This window comes from Carcharodon carcharias, chromosome 13 (assembly GCF_017639515.1).
Source record: "Carcharodon carcharias isolate sCarCar2 chromosome 13, sCarCar2.pri, whole genome shotgun sequence".
NCBI classification, from domain to species: Eukaryota; Metazoa; Chordata; class Chondrichthyes; order Lamniformes; family Lamnidae; genus Carcharodon; species Carcharodon carcharias.
The window spans coordinates 126,040,646-126,056,545 of record NC_054479.1 but is presented as its reverse complement, the minus strand read 5'-3'; the positions used below and the strand labels follow the sequence as shown (position 1 = coordinate 126,056,545).

General features: G+C 41.7%; 1 protein-coding gene across 1 annotated transcript in view; it reads left to right on the top strand.

The window, feature by feature from the left end:
- Positions 1-15,900, top strand: part of snd1 (staphylococcal nuclease and tudor domain containing 1) — a 946,160-nt gene that overhangs the window by 837,019 nt on the left and 93,241 nt on the right. Inside the window, exon 19 of the mRNA XM_041202041.1 lies at positions 11,768-11,891. Coding sequence (XP_041057975.1) covers positions 11,768-11,891 — 124 coding nt within the window. The remainder of the gene's footprint in view (positions 1-11,767; positions 11,892-15,900) is intronic.

Here is a 15,900-nt window from a genome sequence, read left to right as displayed (position 1 = left end):
AGAACTCACTTACCAAAAAACTGTTCTGCAATGCTCAGTTTAGGCTCTGCTAGGGCTACTCGGATTTAGACCTCATTATAGCCTCAGTCCAAACTTAAACATAAGACCTGAATTCCAGAGGTGAGATGAGAGTGACTGCCCTTGATGTCAAGGCAGAGTTTGACCGAATGTGGCGTCAAGGAGCCATGCTAAAATTGAAGTCAATGGGAGTCAGAGTAAACTATCTGGCTGGAGATGTACCTAACACAAAGGAAGATGATTGTGGTTGTTGGACACAAATCATCTCTGCTTCAGGATATCACTGCAGGTGTTCCTGCAAGCACTGTCCTAGGCCCAACCATCTTCGGCTGCTGCATCAATTACCTTCTAGACATCATAAGGAGAGAAGTGGGATGTTTGCTGGTTGCAGCATTAATTTCCATTTGTAGTTCCTCCAATAATGAAGCAGTTTGTGCCCACAAGTGCCAGAAAGGCCTGGACAACATTAAGGCTTGGGCTGTTAAGTCACAAGTAACATTCGTGCCACACATTCCAGGGAATGACCATGTGCAACAAGAGAATCTAACCATATTCCCTTGACATTTAACGACATTACCATTTCTGAAACCCCCCCATCAATCAGTTTCACTGAGTCAGAAACTTAAATGGACCAGCCATATAAAATAACATGTCAGAGGCTGGAACTTTTGCTATGAGTAACTTGTCTCCTGACTCCTCAAAGCCTGTCCACCATCAGGAGTGTGACTGAATGCTTCCCTCTTGCCTGGGTGAGTGCAGCTGTAACAACACTCAAGAAACTCACCACCATTCAGGACAAAGCAGCTCTTTGTGCATCAGTGCACAGTGACAGCAGTGTGCACCATCTACAAGATTCATTGCAGCAACTCACCGAGGCCCCTTTGACAGCACCTTCCAAGCCTGTGGCCTCTGCCACCTAGAAGGGCAAGGGTAGCAGGCGCCTGAGAACACCACCATCTTCAAGTTTTCCTCCAAGCCACACACCATCCTGACTTGGAACTATATCGTCATTCCTTTTCTCCTGATGGTTCAAAATCCTGGAACTCACTCCTAACAGCACTGTGGGCACAGCCATACCACATGGGCTGCAGAGGCTCAAGAAGGTGGCTCACCACCACCTTCTAAAGGGCAATTAGGGATTGGCAAAAAAGCTGGCGTTTCCAGAGACGCCCACACTCAGTGAATAATTTTTTTTTTAAATTAAAATGCTTTATAAATGTAACTGTTGTTCATAAGATGACTAAGCAAGAAAGTCCCAGGTGCATGGCGGACTTTGTACAGAGTTATTTGATCTCAATTATTTTTAATTCATTCACTGGATGTGGGCATCACTGGCAAGGCTGGCATTTGTTGCTGCCTTAAGGTGGTGGGTTGTTGTCTTGAATTGCTGCAAAATGTTGTTGTCATTCTTTGTAGCAGTTTGATGCAATAGAGGATACTCGATCATTTCAGAGGGCATTTAAGAGTCAGCCCCGTTAATTTGGGACTGGAATCACAAAGTCCAGATTGTAGGTTCACCTGATTTCCTTACCTAAAAGGCATTAGTGAATCAGGGGCTTTAACAACAATCTGAAGGTTATCAGTTCAATTGGCCTTGTGACCTGTGAGTTGAGGAGGTGCCAGCCAGCCAGGTTCTGTCTTTCATGACTGATGTAGATTAACTCCTGCTGTAAATTGGATGTAAGGGGAAGACGAGTTTGAATTCAGCTGTGATGCCTTCCATAATTGAATAACCATTGAATGCTCGATGGCTCAACTAGCACATTAAAATTGACTGACTGTACATGTGACCACAATGCAAGTGACGATCATGAAATCATACTGAAGCAAGATGTGGGATGGGTAGAACCTTGACAGGATAAAGAAGGATAAAAGAGTTCTAGCTGCAGAGTTTGTCCATTAAATCTGGAAACTGGTTTAATTTAATTTCTGAGTGTGGCAATGCTCAGCATGAGCAATCGAAAGTGGCCACCGTCAAAATGTGGGTGCCCAACTAGGCAGAATGCAAGCATGACACTGCTGACAGTGAAACTCAGGAATAATTTATGATGATTCAATGCTGCTGTCATTTTGTAATGACATCCTGTGTATTGTTTAAGAAGGTGTGCACCTGTTTGCTGACTATACGTCAAAAGTGAACAGATTCCATCCACCTACCTGACAGCTTCATCAGAGTCAAATCTTGTCTATTGCTGAAAAAAAGAGACATGCTATCAAAGCTTTTTGTCTTGCATTCATCAGGATAGCTAACAAGAAATTAGCAACTGTAACAACCATAAGAATTTGGACCAGGAAAAGGCCCCTCGAGCCTGCTCTGCCATACAATAAGATCATGGCTGATCTGATTGTAACCTCAGCTCCGCATTCCTGCCTACCCCGATAACCTTTCACCACCCCCCCCTTGTTAATCAAGAACCTATCTAGCTCTACCTTAAACATATTAAAAGACTCTGCTTCCACAGCCTTTTGAGGAAGAGAGTTCCAAAGACACTCAACCCCCGAGAGAAAAAAACTCTCCTCATCTCTGCCTTAAAGGAGCAACACATTTTTAAACGGTGACCCTGAGTTCTAGATTCTCCCACAAGAGGAAACATCCTCTCCACATCCACCCTGACAAGACCCTTCAGGACCTTAAAGGTTTCAATTAAGTCGCCTCTTACCCTTCTAAATTCCAGTGGATACAAGCCTAACCTGTCCAGTCTTTCCTCACAGGACAACCCACCATTCCTGTAATTAGTCTAGTAAACCTTCTCTGAACTGCTTTCAACACATTTACATCTTTCTTTAAATAAGGAGACCAGTACTGTACACGGTACTCCAGATGCCCTGTACAACTGAAGCATAACCTCCCTACTTACATAATCAATCACCCTCACAATGATAACATTCCCTTAGCTTTCCTAATTACCTGCTGTACCTACATACTAACCTTTTTGTGATTCATGCACTAGGACACTAGGTCCTTCTGAATCTCAGAGTTCTGCAATCTCTCACCATTTAGATAATAAACTTCATTTCTATTCTTGCTGCCAAAATGGGCGATTTCACATTTGCCCACATTATTCTTCATCTGCCAGATCTTTGCCATCTCACCTAACCTACCTATGTCACTTTGTAGCCTCCTTGCGTCCTCTTCACAATTTACTTTCCTCCCTATCTTTGTGTCATCAGCAAATTTAACAACCATTCCTTCGGTCCCTTCATCCAAGTCATTTATATAAATTGTAAAAAGATGAGGCCCCAACACTGATCCCAGTGGCACACCACTTGTCACATCCTGCCAACCAGAAAAAGACCTATTTATGCCAACTCTGCTTCCTGTTAGCTAGCCAATCTTCTATCCATGCCAATATGATAGCCCCTATACCATGAGCTTTTATTTTTTACAATAACTTTTGATGTGGCCCTTTATCAAATGCCTTCTGGAAATCTAAGAACGAAACATCCACCTTTATCCACAGCACATGCAACTACTTCAAAGAACTCCAATAAATTGGTTAAACACAATTTTCCTTTTTCAAAACTTTCGTGACTCTGCCTTGATTCTTTTTTTAGTGCCCTGCTATAATATCTTTAATAACGGCTTCTAATATTTTCCCTATGACAGACGTTAGGCTAACTGACCTATAGTTTCCTGCTTTCTGTCTCCCTCCCTTTTTGAATAAAGGAATGATATTTGCTATTTTTCAATCTAATGGAATCTTCCCTGAATCTAGGAAATTTTTGAAAATTAAAACAGTGCATCAACTATCTCACTAGCCACTTCTTTCAAGACCTTAGGATGAAGTGCATCCAGACCTGGAGATTTGTCAGCCCCACAGCCCCAACAATTTGCTCAATACCACTTCCCCCGGTGACTGTAATTTCCCCGAGTTCCTCCCTTCCATTTCCTGCTTTACAGCTATTTCTGGGATGTTACTTGTGTCCTCTATAATGAAGACCGAAGCAAAATACCTGCTTAATTCATCTGCTATCTCCCTGCTTTACATTATCAATTCTCCAGACATACTCTCCACAGGACCAGCGCTTGCTTTGTTAACTCTTATTTAAATATCTATATAAATTCTTACCATCCGCCTCAATGTTACTAGCCAGCTTTGTCTCATACCTTAATTTTTTTCTCCTGATTAATGAATTTTTAAAAATCATTTTGTCATTCTTTGCTGTCCTTTATATTCTTTCCAATCTTATGACCTGCAACCCTTTGCGTAATTATATGTTTTTTCTTTGTTTGATACTGTCTTCAACTATTTTTAGTTAACCATAGATGGTAGGCCCTCCCCTTAGATTTTTTTTCTCATTGGAATGTATATATTCTGTGTATTCTGAAATATCCCTTTAAAGGTCTGCCACTGAACTTATATTGACATATCCCTTAACCTTATTTGCCAGTTCACTTCAGCTAGCTCTGCTTTCGTGCCCTCATAATTGTCCTTAAGTTTAAAATACCAATCTTAGACGCACTCATTTCTCCTGCAAAATGAATGTAAAATTCAATCATATTATGATCGCTGCTTCCACGGGGTGCCTTCACTAGGAGGTCATCAGTTAATCCTATCTCGTTGCACAATACCAGGTCTAGTATAGCCTGCTCGGACCCGATTTACGAGGTTGCTGATAAAGCCAATCTTATAGCGCGTGGAACTGTCGGAATCCCAATACATATATTGACCGGTGAAGGTAGGCAGTAGTAGAGAACCCATTAACAGGTCTCTCAACTCGCACGTTGAGGAAAGGGAGCTTGTTTAACTACTCCATTTCAAAGGTGAATTTGAGCACAGGGTGAAACCCATTAAGGTATGTAAGGAAGTTCTTGCACGCACCTGCAGATTCAAATATAGCGAATGTATCATCTAGATATCGGAAATATGCAAGGGGTAAGATGTCCAGTGTCATACCATAAAAGATACATTTCTCATGGAAACCGACAAAGATGTGTGTAAGAACTGGATCTAGAGGAGATCCCATGGCAACACCACCTATTTGGGTAAAGGTAGTGTCATTAAAATTGAACTCAACCGCACAAGTTGCTGAATTCATAAGTTCACTGAATAAAAATTCAGATCTTGATGGTGCATCTAGATCACCATAATACAGTGACACAGTGCAAATGTTTACGGCTTCCTTGAGCAGTATGTTGGTGAATAGGCTAGCAATGTCAAATGAGCACATGGACACGGCATTGCTATTGATATGCAAGTCCTGTATGGTCTTCACAAAGGTGAAGGAGTCCTTCACCGTGTATGTGGAAAGCTTACTCAGAACTAGTTGTAGCAATTCACCGAACCATTTGGTGAATTCATGTGGTGCGAAACCAGTCATGGATGAGGTAAGGCGTAACAGGACGTCACTTGTGTGTGTATTGGGCAGCCCATACATACATGGACACAGTAAGCCATGAGGATGAATCCTATCATAAATACCACTGGTAGCTTGTTACTCTTGCACAAGTCCAACAAGCATTTAGACAACACCTGCTAAACAACCCTGATTGCGCTAATAATTACATTGAAAATCAATTAAGATTGTCATTCAGGCTTGCAGTCTAGCTCATTTATGCATGCTACCTTGTACATTGACAATAGGATATTGAGCAGCTCACTCACGCTGAACTCCGAAAATGAAACCTTTCTACTCTGCAATTTGAAACTGGCCGCATGACACGCATCTGTATAACAGCACCAGTCTTTTTGGTAGACCAAGGGACGCGACATTTCATCTGAAGTTCTGAGATAGATGAATGTAATCCTTTTTTTTGATTTACATTGTTTGCAGCTTTGGCCGAGTGGTGAGCTTGCATGTTTGTGTGTGTACATCTCTGTCAATTTCTTAGGTGGGGTTTTGCACATCAAAATCTGAGTTGGGGCTTCTGCACTCCAAGATTCCAAGCCATCTCTACAATCTGAGTAAAGATCAGAGCTATGAACTTGTCTCCAGTGGGATAAGATATCACCCAAACATGTCATTGCCTAGCACTTTAACATGCACTGGGAAAACAGGAGATCCCAATTCAGTTTGATGGGGCAGTGTAGGGACAGCTTGAAGCCCTTGCAGTACCTGATCTGAGAGTATTTGATGGGACAGTGCCAAGGGAACTTTACTGTTTAACCAATGCTGTACCTGCTCTGGGAGCATGCAACAGCATAGAGAGAAGTTTACCCTGTATCTCACCTGCTTTGTGCCTGGCCTAGGAGTGTTTGATAGAAAAATGTAGAGGGAGCTTTAATCTTTATCTAGCTCATGCTGTACCTTAGGTGCATTTGATGCTGACATTAACTGCCTAAAAGGGAAATAATTCTTTCAATTCAGTTCTTCTGTTTTCGCTATCTAATTCTGCTGATTTTTAATGGGCTGATATCTGGTATATTTAAGAGTTCATTTTGGTTTTTCCATCAAAATAAAAGCTAGAGCAAACAATTTAACTTTACTTACCTCACTAGACCAGCTGTGTTAAATCCAAACCCACAGGAACAGGCAATTTATTAAATCCAGTACAAATAACAACCCCAGGATATCATTCTTTTCTCACACTTTGGAGGATCTCAAAATTTTTATCTATCATTATTTCAACATTGCTCAATCAGCTGGGAGATGGTGCAGAGTAATCAGTTGAACCCAAGAAGCAGAAAGCCAGCTTATTATAGAAACCAAGCACAGGTGGTAATCAGCAGGTCACTTAGCATCTGAACATAGGATAAGGAATGGGCCATTTAGCCCTCGAGCCTGTTCTGCCATTCAGTAAGATCATGGCTGATCTGTGGCCTAACTCAATATTTACCACATATCCATTAGTACCTTGATTCTATTAATCATATTTTAAAATTAACAATTTACCAACTTTTATTTGCAGAAGGGAATTCCAACAGTCTGACACCCTTTATGTGTGAAAGTATTTCCTTAGTTCACTCCTGAAAGGCCTGGCTCTAAGTTTTAGACCAAGTCCTCTTGCCCTAAGTTCCACAACTAACAGAAATAGTTGCTTTTATCCATCTTACCTGTTCCCTATTATACTTGAAAATGTTGATCAAATCACCCTTTACCTTATAGATACCAGAAAATATAGCCCTAGCTTGTGTAACCTCTCCTTGTAATTTGATCCACGTATCATTCTGGTCATAGATCAGCATATCCTTCCGTAGATATGGTGCCTAGAACTACTCAGAGCACTCCCAGGTGTGATCTAACCAGGGCTTCGGATAGCCATAGCATAGCCTCTCTCCCCTTATATTCTTGTCCTCCCATATAAAGGTCGTAGTTCCATTAGCCTTTTCAATTATTTTCTGTATCTGTTCGTAACATTTTAATAATCAATGTGTATGGACTCCTAAGTTTCTTTGGACCTTCATTGTTTCTAGCTTATCATCATTTAGAAAGTATTCTGGTCTCTCCTTTTATATCTAATATGGATGACCTCACACTTGCTTACATAAAAATCCACTTGCCACAGTTTTGCCAATTTATTTGAAATTTTATGCTTTCATTTACACTGCTTACAATGCAACTATCTTTGTTTCATCAGCCAGCTTGGCAATGAGGTGCTTAATCTTATCGTTTATGTCATTAATAAACACGCAAGTCCCTGTGGGACACCACTAGTCACACTCTGCCTATTGGCGTACCTGTCCATTATCCCTACTCTCACTTGCCTCCAACTTTTTAACTAGCTCAATGATTTGACTTCATTCCACAGGTTTCAGCTTTAACTAACAGTCTCTTCTGAGGGACTTTTATCACGTGCCTCCCAGAAGTCCATATAAGTAACATCCATTGACATTTCCCTGTCTACTACTTTAGTCAACTCTTCAAAAAATTCGATCAGATTTGTTAAGCATGACCTACCCTCTATAAATCCATTCAGATGCCCTCTAATCTGCTGAAAATTTTCAAGTTGTTCACTCTATCCTTAATTATAGACTTGAGTAATTTCCTCACAAAGGAAGGCGGGTTAATGTTTCAGTACAGAGCTTTAGGCTGGACAGAACTGTAACAGTTGTGCTACAATACAGATCTTTCAAAACTAGGAGAAAGAATTTGATTGCAATGATCTCAAAAGATGCTTTTTACAACAAGACATATGTTATAGCACTTTTGCTCTGCAAGATCAATAGCGGAATTTCTTCCCTGCAGCACCTGTATTCATCAAAGATTGTCAGTACGAAGATACCTACCTATGTTACAGCTGTGAATTTTGCTTATTTTGTAGCGGGAATGTTTGAGATTTTTTATATATTTTCACTGTTGCCTCAGGGACTATAGAAAAGTGCAAATCCCTGCTTCCATTATTTCCCTTATATCTCAATTGCTGATACTAACAGATTTTGGTGTTTTGATTTAAGATTTATCTGGAGGCAACGACTCTAAGAAAAGCTCCATACAGCAATTCAGGCCCAGAATGTTCAAACAGCACAAACCAGTGAATATGAATTTGAAATGCAAATAGGACCAAGTTATCTAAATTTCATGGGCAGTATTATGGCAATTAAGACACCTCACTTTAGGGGCAAACAAGTTTTCTAACACGCAGCAATATCATCACCCATACTGCAATGACAGTTTTAGTATACAAACCCTAATATTATTACTTAGCGGCCATAACTCAGTGGGTAGCTCTCTTGCCCCTGAATTAGAAGGTTATGGGTTCAAGTCCCACTCTAAAGCCTCGATTGCCTGGAAGAGCCTTCACCCTTCACAAGCTTAAAAGTCTGCACATTACCTAAATCCTAATACAGGAAAGAGAATAGAGCCTGTAGTGTGAAGGGAAATGAGTGAATGGGTGCGTGCGTGTGTCAGAGCCCCATTAACACCTCATTATAAAGGCATTATAGGATGCATTAAATAGAACAGTCTGGATGTATGCATCCCCATAGTGCTGTAGGCAGCTGTCACCGAGCCAGCAATTGTCATTGTAGAGGAGGACTGCTAACTAGGCAAGGCTTCCCTTTCTGCATATGACATGTTTTTCCTTTAATGGAGCAACAGGAATAAAATTGGAAAAGCTATCTTCAAGGCTCTGCAGGGAATGAAAGTGTATAGCTTTCAGGCTATTTTGGGACACTGGCATTGGGCTGATGAGAAGGAGTTGGTGCTTTAAGGCATTGTTTTCCCCTCCCGTCGGAAAAGCCTGTTGTGTGATTTGCCACCAGCCCTATGACCTGAACCTCCAGCATGGGATAGTCTGGCAATGATTGATTTTTTTTTTTCCCTGTCCTCCTAGCAGACCTGTTCTAGGCTGATTCTAGATCCTGGTTTCAAATGAACAATACAGAAATTTTCAAGAGTCAAAAGAATACCAGAAGTCTTTTTACTAAAATAAAGGTCCATTTTGTTCACCACTTTCTGATTGTCTCATGATGTGCAGACAGATATTACTGGAGTTTTTAAGGTTTTTGAATTAATTTTTATTATAGGCAAAATGAATCGTCAATCCCAAACCATGATAACATTAGAAATAGGAGCTGGAGTAAACCACAGGGCCCCTCAAGCTTGCTCTGCCGTCCAATACGACCAAGGCTAATCTTTGCCTCAGCTCCACTTTCCCACCCACTCCCCATATCCCTTGAAACCCTGAAGGATCAAAAAGCTGACCATTTCAGCCTTAAATATACTCAACAGTGGAGGATTCACAACCCCCCGGGGTAGAAAATTCCAAAGATTCACAACGATCTGAGTGAAGAAATTTTTCCTAATCATGGTCCTAAATAATTGACCTCTTATCCTCAGGCTGTGCCTCTGTTTTAGGTTCCCCAGCCAGAGTAAACAGCCTCTCAGTGTCTGCCCTGTCAACCCCCTTCAGAATCGTGTATGGTTCAGTGAGATCACTTCTCATTCTCCAAAACTCCAGAGAGCATAGACCCATTTTACTCAGCTTCTCATCAGAGAAAAACCCTCTTGCCCTAAGAACCAATTTAGTGAACCTTTCCTGTACAACCTCCCACATAAGTATATCCTTCCTTATAAATAGAGACCACAATGACACTCAGTAATCCAGGTGTAGTCTCACCAAAGCCATTATATAGGAAATAATGCACCTAAACAGGCCATTCAGCCCAACCAGTTCAAGTTTACATCTATGCTCCACTTGAACTTCCTCCCATCTTTCCTCATTTAAATCTATCATTGCATATGAACACAGGGTCTTTAAACACAGCCTGGGTTTTAAATTTGTACCCCAGCTATAGAGGAAAAGTGACTCTCGGCTTATAGTGAAAGTATTTGGCGCTTTTTTTGGTTTTGTTGGATATATTCTTAGCTGTTGGAGTAAAGTAGATGAGTTTGGAACTTACAGAAAACTGCCACTGATCAATAAGAAATGTTCTGCCAGCATCTTCATTCTCAATTCCAACTTTGGTTAATAAAATTGTCTTTGTATTAAAAAAATTCTAAGCTCAGAACAAATTAATTTGATTCATAAATCACAGGCATTGTGATTTTCCTGATGAGTAAAGGCATTTTGTGCTATCAAGCCATGCAAACCGTTGGGTCCCATAATCAATGATTGATTTATTTTGAGTTAGCTGATCTCAGCTGTGGCAGCAGTTGGCACCTCACAGTTAGTCTCAGCATCCTTAGACAAGGTAAGAGAAAAATCAGACCAGTATATCTGATTGGGAAGGGGGCATCAATGCCCCGCCTGATCCTGTCCAGGACGACAGAGGTAACAATTATGTTGCAACAAAAGTGAAGGAACGTTAATATGGTTCCAAGTCAGGGTGGTGTGTGACTTGGAAGGGAACTTGCAGTGGTTGCGCTCCCATGCACCTGCTGCCCTTGTCCTTGCATTGGTGGAGGAAGTGAATGTTGAAGGTGGAGGATGGGGTGCCAATTAAGTGGTCTGTTTTGTGCTATATGGTGTTGAGCTTCTTGAGTATTGTAGAGCTGCAACTTGGCAAGTGGAGTGTATTCCATCACACTCTTGACTTGTGCCTTGAAGATGGTGGACAGGCTTTGGGGAGTCAGGAGGTGAGTTACTCTCCGCAGAATTCCCAGCTTCTGACCTGCTCTTGTAGCCACAGTATTTATATAGCTAGTCCAGTTCAGTTTCTGGTCAATGGTAACCCCTAGGATGTTGGTAGTGGGGGATTTAGCAATGGTAATGCCATTGAATGTCAAAGGGCAATGGTTGGATTCTCTCTTTTGCCAGGCAATAACCATCTCCAACTTGTGTGGCACAAATTTTACTTGCCACTTATCAGCCCAAGCCACACTGAACCATTAGAACAGGAGGAGGCCATTCAGTCCCTCAAGCCTTTTCTACTATTCTGCTGAAATATATCTAAACTTATTCTGCCTGCCTCTTTACCCTTCATTTCAATTTGAAGCCGTAGCTTTCTGATTCCAGACTCATCCCTCTCTTCCTCAATCATATTTTCAGCCGTTTTGCAGTTGTACATATTTATTTTGAAGTTAAATTAAAAATACCACAGTGCAAAATGCTCTGGATTGTGGATGTTTTTTATTTTCTTGTGCTGATTTTGATTGCAAAATAAATAAATGTACAATGTTTCCAATTTCCAAACAAAAAATGGTTGAAATACAATTTTCGAAGCAAGATATTTTTACTAATTCCGTTTGTATGATGTTGGCAACAGGGTTGTTCCTTAACACTTCCTCAGTGTGATTCACATTTCATTCATTGAGCATTCCTCACTATTACTTCTTGTGTGGAACTCTCGTTGTGCTGCAAAATTGTGGCAAGGTGTTAATTAAGGTGCCAGTATGAAAATCTAAATCTAATTATCCTTGCTTGCAGGCACTCAGCTGGAGAAATTGATGGAGAGTATGAGGAGTGAGATAGCGGCTCATCCACCTATGGAGGGCTCCTACACACCCCGACGTGGAGATTACTGTATCGCCAAGTTCATCGACGGAGAATGGTAAATAGTAAATTGCACCAAGGTCTCTTTGTTCTTGAGCAAAAAACGGACAATTTCTTCTGCCAGATGGAGCAAGATAGAATAGATTCATCATCAATCCCTTCAATGTGAGCTGTGGAAAAAGTTATTTAAATGAAGTCAGTGAAGCCCTGTTTGGTGGCTTAGAGCTACTACTGTACTGCAGCCCATGAGTCTGGGGGCCTATTAGCTAACTATATTGCTTTCCTGAAGTTGCCTTTGTGCAGCAAGACTCCATGGGAACCTGCATGTATATAGAGTGAAATATGACGCTTTGGCAAGCATCTGTGTCCAGTTTGGTAGTGCAGTGTCCCTCATCCAGAGACAATAATAACAACTCGTGTTTATTGTAGTGCCTTTAATGTATATATCCCAAGCACATCACAGGAGCTTTATCAAACAAATCTGACACCAAGGCTTGAATGTTACATTTGGCGTGCAAGTGCACGCCCGACACTCCGGAACGTAATATGCCGAGCAATTAACATTGGGCGTGCATCCCGATCTCATCACAAACTCACGCGATATTTCATTCGGTGGGCGCGCGCTAGAGTCGGCTGCGCACCCAGTAATAATTGAAAGGCATATTAAGGCCATTAACAAGGTAATTAAGTTGAATTTACGCTGCACGTCCAGCCAATTGGTGGGTAGGCGAAAAGGCCAAGCGACCTTTTACGTTTTTTAGGAAACCTCATCCATGAGCGGGATGAGATTTCCTAAAGCTATCACTAATTAAATAAAACCTTTATTTTGAAAATAAAATCATGTCCCATCTCATGTGACACATTTACGTGAGGGGACATGTTTCATTAAATTTTTAATGCCTTTATTTTTTTAATCTTCAATCTCCCTGAGGCAGCTCCATGCCTTGGAGATTGAAGCGCTCTTTCGCGCGCCAGACCTGACTCTTCCTCCTCCCACCGCCAGCACAGATAGCGCTCAGCGCTACCGCTCGCGACCCACGCATGAAATCGCGGTGCGGAGCCAATCGCGCATGGCGGTCGGCCCCCCGACTGCCCCCACCCGCTCCCCCCAGGCCCACCCAACTAATGTAAAATTTTGGCCCAAGTCCATAAGGAGATATTAGGACAGTTGATGTAGGTTTTGAACAGCATAACTTCTTGCCTGTCTCTTCCCCCACCTATTTCTTGGCATCTTCAATTTCATTGTGTCACTGCAATGGAAAGTTCACAATGTAATGGTAGTGGAGAGACAGGAGTTCCCCATGATGGGGGTTATTTATACCTTTGCAGTGCCAGCTGGGAGCTTTGCCTGATGTCGGGGAATCATCGCTGCATCGTCCATTCATTATAATGGACAAAACAGTGTTTATACATCCTAACGTTTCCTGGATTGCCCTGTTGGCAGATGCAGCTACCTACTGACAGTGCAAAACTGTAAAATTGGTTTTAATGTGAATGCTCCCAAGATTACCACAGTAACCAAGGGATGCTGTTAAACATGTCAGTCTCCCTTTTTATACCTTTGGAAGTTATGGTCCACTTCCAAAAATATGGCTCCCTTTTGTAGACTGACTGCATCCTTTCCAATTGGACCTGGTATTTTTTGTACAAGCTCTGTGCAAAAGTACAACATAAATGTATTTTAATGTGAGATATAGTCCAAGCATCCAAATCCCCTTCACCAAATCTGTGTTGTAGGTCAAAAACAAAATAATGCACATGAAGGAAATCTGATGTAACACTGAAAATGCTGGAAATACTGAGCAGGTCAGGCAGCACATATGGAGCAAGAGAAACAAAGTTAAAGTTTTGAGTCTATGACCTTTCATAAGAACTGGGAAAAGTTAAAAATGTAATTGGTTTTAAGCAAGTAGAAGGTGGGGGAGAGGATAGAAAAAGAACAAAAGTGGAAGTCTTTCACTCTTTCAAAATTGAGGAGAATTTTTTTCACCCAGATGGAATGGTGGCCTGAACCTCACTGTCTATGAGGATGGTAGAGGCAGAAGCCCCCATCGCATTAAAAAAAATACTTGGATACGCACATAAAGTCCTCCAACCTGTTTAGCTATTGACCAAGAACTGGAAATTGGAAATAGACTGATTTCCCAGCTGGCATAGACACAATGGGCTATACGCTCTCCTTCTGTGATGTCACTTTTCTGTGTTTCTTGGTATGATGGATAATTTGTTAGCTTTTTTCTTGCTGACCACTGAACATGCATGGCGAAACTTGATTGATGCTAACGTAAGTGTCAACCTTGGCTTAATGATAGCAGCCCACCTGAATCAGAAGGTTTTGAGTACAAGCTCTACTCAAGCCTTGAGCATGTAACCTCGGACAACCTAGTGCAATACTCTAGGATTGTTGGAGGTGCTGCCTTTCAGCAGCACCTAATGTTACATCTGCCTTTACAGGCGCATATAAAGCACCTAAGGACCAATTGAAGAAGAACAAGTGAGTTGTTCCCTTATATACCATTTACAATACTTAATACCATTTATCTCTCAATTATCTTTCATTTATCTCTCATTTATCTCATTGTTGTTTGTGAGGTCCTCTGTGTACAACCTGGTGGCTACACTGCAATGGCAACTACCCTCAAAAGGAGCAAATTTGTGTCCCCATGCCCACGCAAAAGATGTAACACCTGCCCCTTCACTTCCTCTCTCCTCACCGTCCAAGGGCCCAAACACTCCTTTCAAGTGAAGCAGCATTTCACTTGCATTTCCCCCAACTTAGTCTACTGTATTCGTTGCTCCCAATGTGGTCTCCTCTACATTGGAGAGACCAAACGTAAACTGGGTGACCGCTTTGCAGAACACCTGCAGTCTGTCCGCAAGAATGACCCAAACCTCCCTGTCGCTTGCCATTTTAACACTCCACCCTGCTCTCTTGCCCACATGTCTGTCCTTGGCTTGCTGCATTGTTCCAGTGAAGCCCAACGCACACTGGAGGAACAACACCTCATCTTCCGCCTAGGCACTTTACAGCCTTCCGGACTGAATATTGAATTCAACAACTTTAGGTCTTGAGCTCCCTCCTCCATCCCCACCCCCTTTCTGTTTCCCCCTTCCTTTTGTTTTTTTCCAATAAATTATATAGATTTTTCTTTTCCCACCTATTTCCATTATTTTTAAATATTTTTAAATCTTTTATGCTCCCCCTACCCCCACTAGAGCTATACCTTGAGTGCCCTACCACCCATTCTTACTTAGCACATTCGTTTAGATAATATCACCAACTTCAACACCTATGTGTTTTTTTGTTCTGTTGTCTGTGACATCTTTTGATGATCTGCTTCTCTCACTGCTTGCTTGTCCCTACAACCACACCACCCCCCTCCACTTCTCTCCCCCCCCCTACACACACACCTTAAACCAGCTTATATTTCACCCCCTCCTTGGATTCACCTAGTTCTGTTGAAGGATCATGAGGACTCGAAACGTCAACTCTTTTCTTCTTCACCAATGCTGCCAGACCTGCTGAGTTTTTCCAGGTAATTCTGTTTTTGTTCTGGATTTCCAGCATCCGCAGTTTTTTGTTTTTAAATTTGTGTCTGGGTAGTGTCTATAGAACAAATGTTGGTTTCATATGCTAATGTCTGTTGGGTGCAGAGTCATTAGTGTAATCCCTGATTAATTGCCTGGGCAAGTGTTAATTTCCTGCAATTCCTGCAAAACGTCCCTGGAACAGATCAGTGGCTTCATTGAATCATTCCATTCAATTGGAAATATGGATATTTAACATGTTTGGTAGCTGTATTTGTATGTCAAGAATTGGAATTCTGTTCTGAAGAACAGGATTTCAGCCCTTTCCCTCCATCATTTTCACATAGTCCATCTCCTACACTTCCCTTCCCTTCCTTGACCTCTCTGTCTCAATTTCTGGTGATAGACTGTCCACCAATATCCATTACAAGCCTACCGACTCCCACAGCTACCTCGACTACAGCTCCTCACACCTTGCTTTCTGTAAGGACTCCAGCCCATTCTCTCAGTTCCTTTGCCTCCCTTGCATCTTTTCTGAT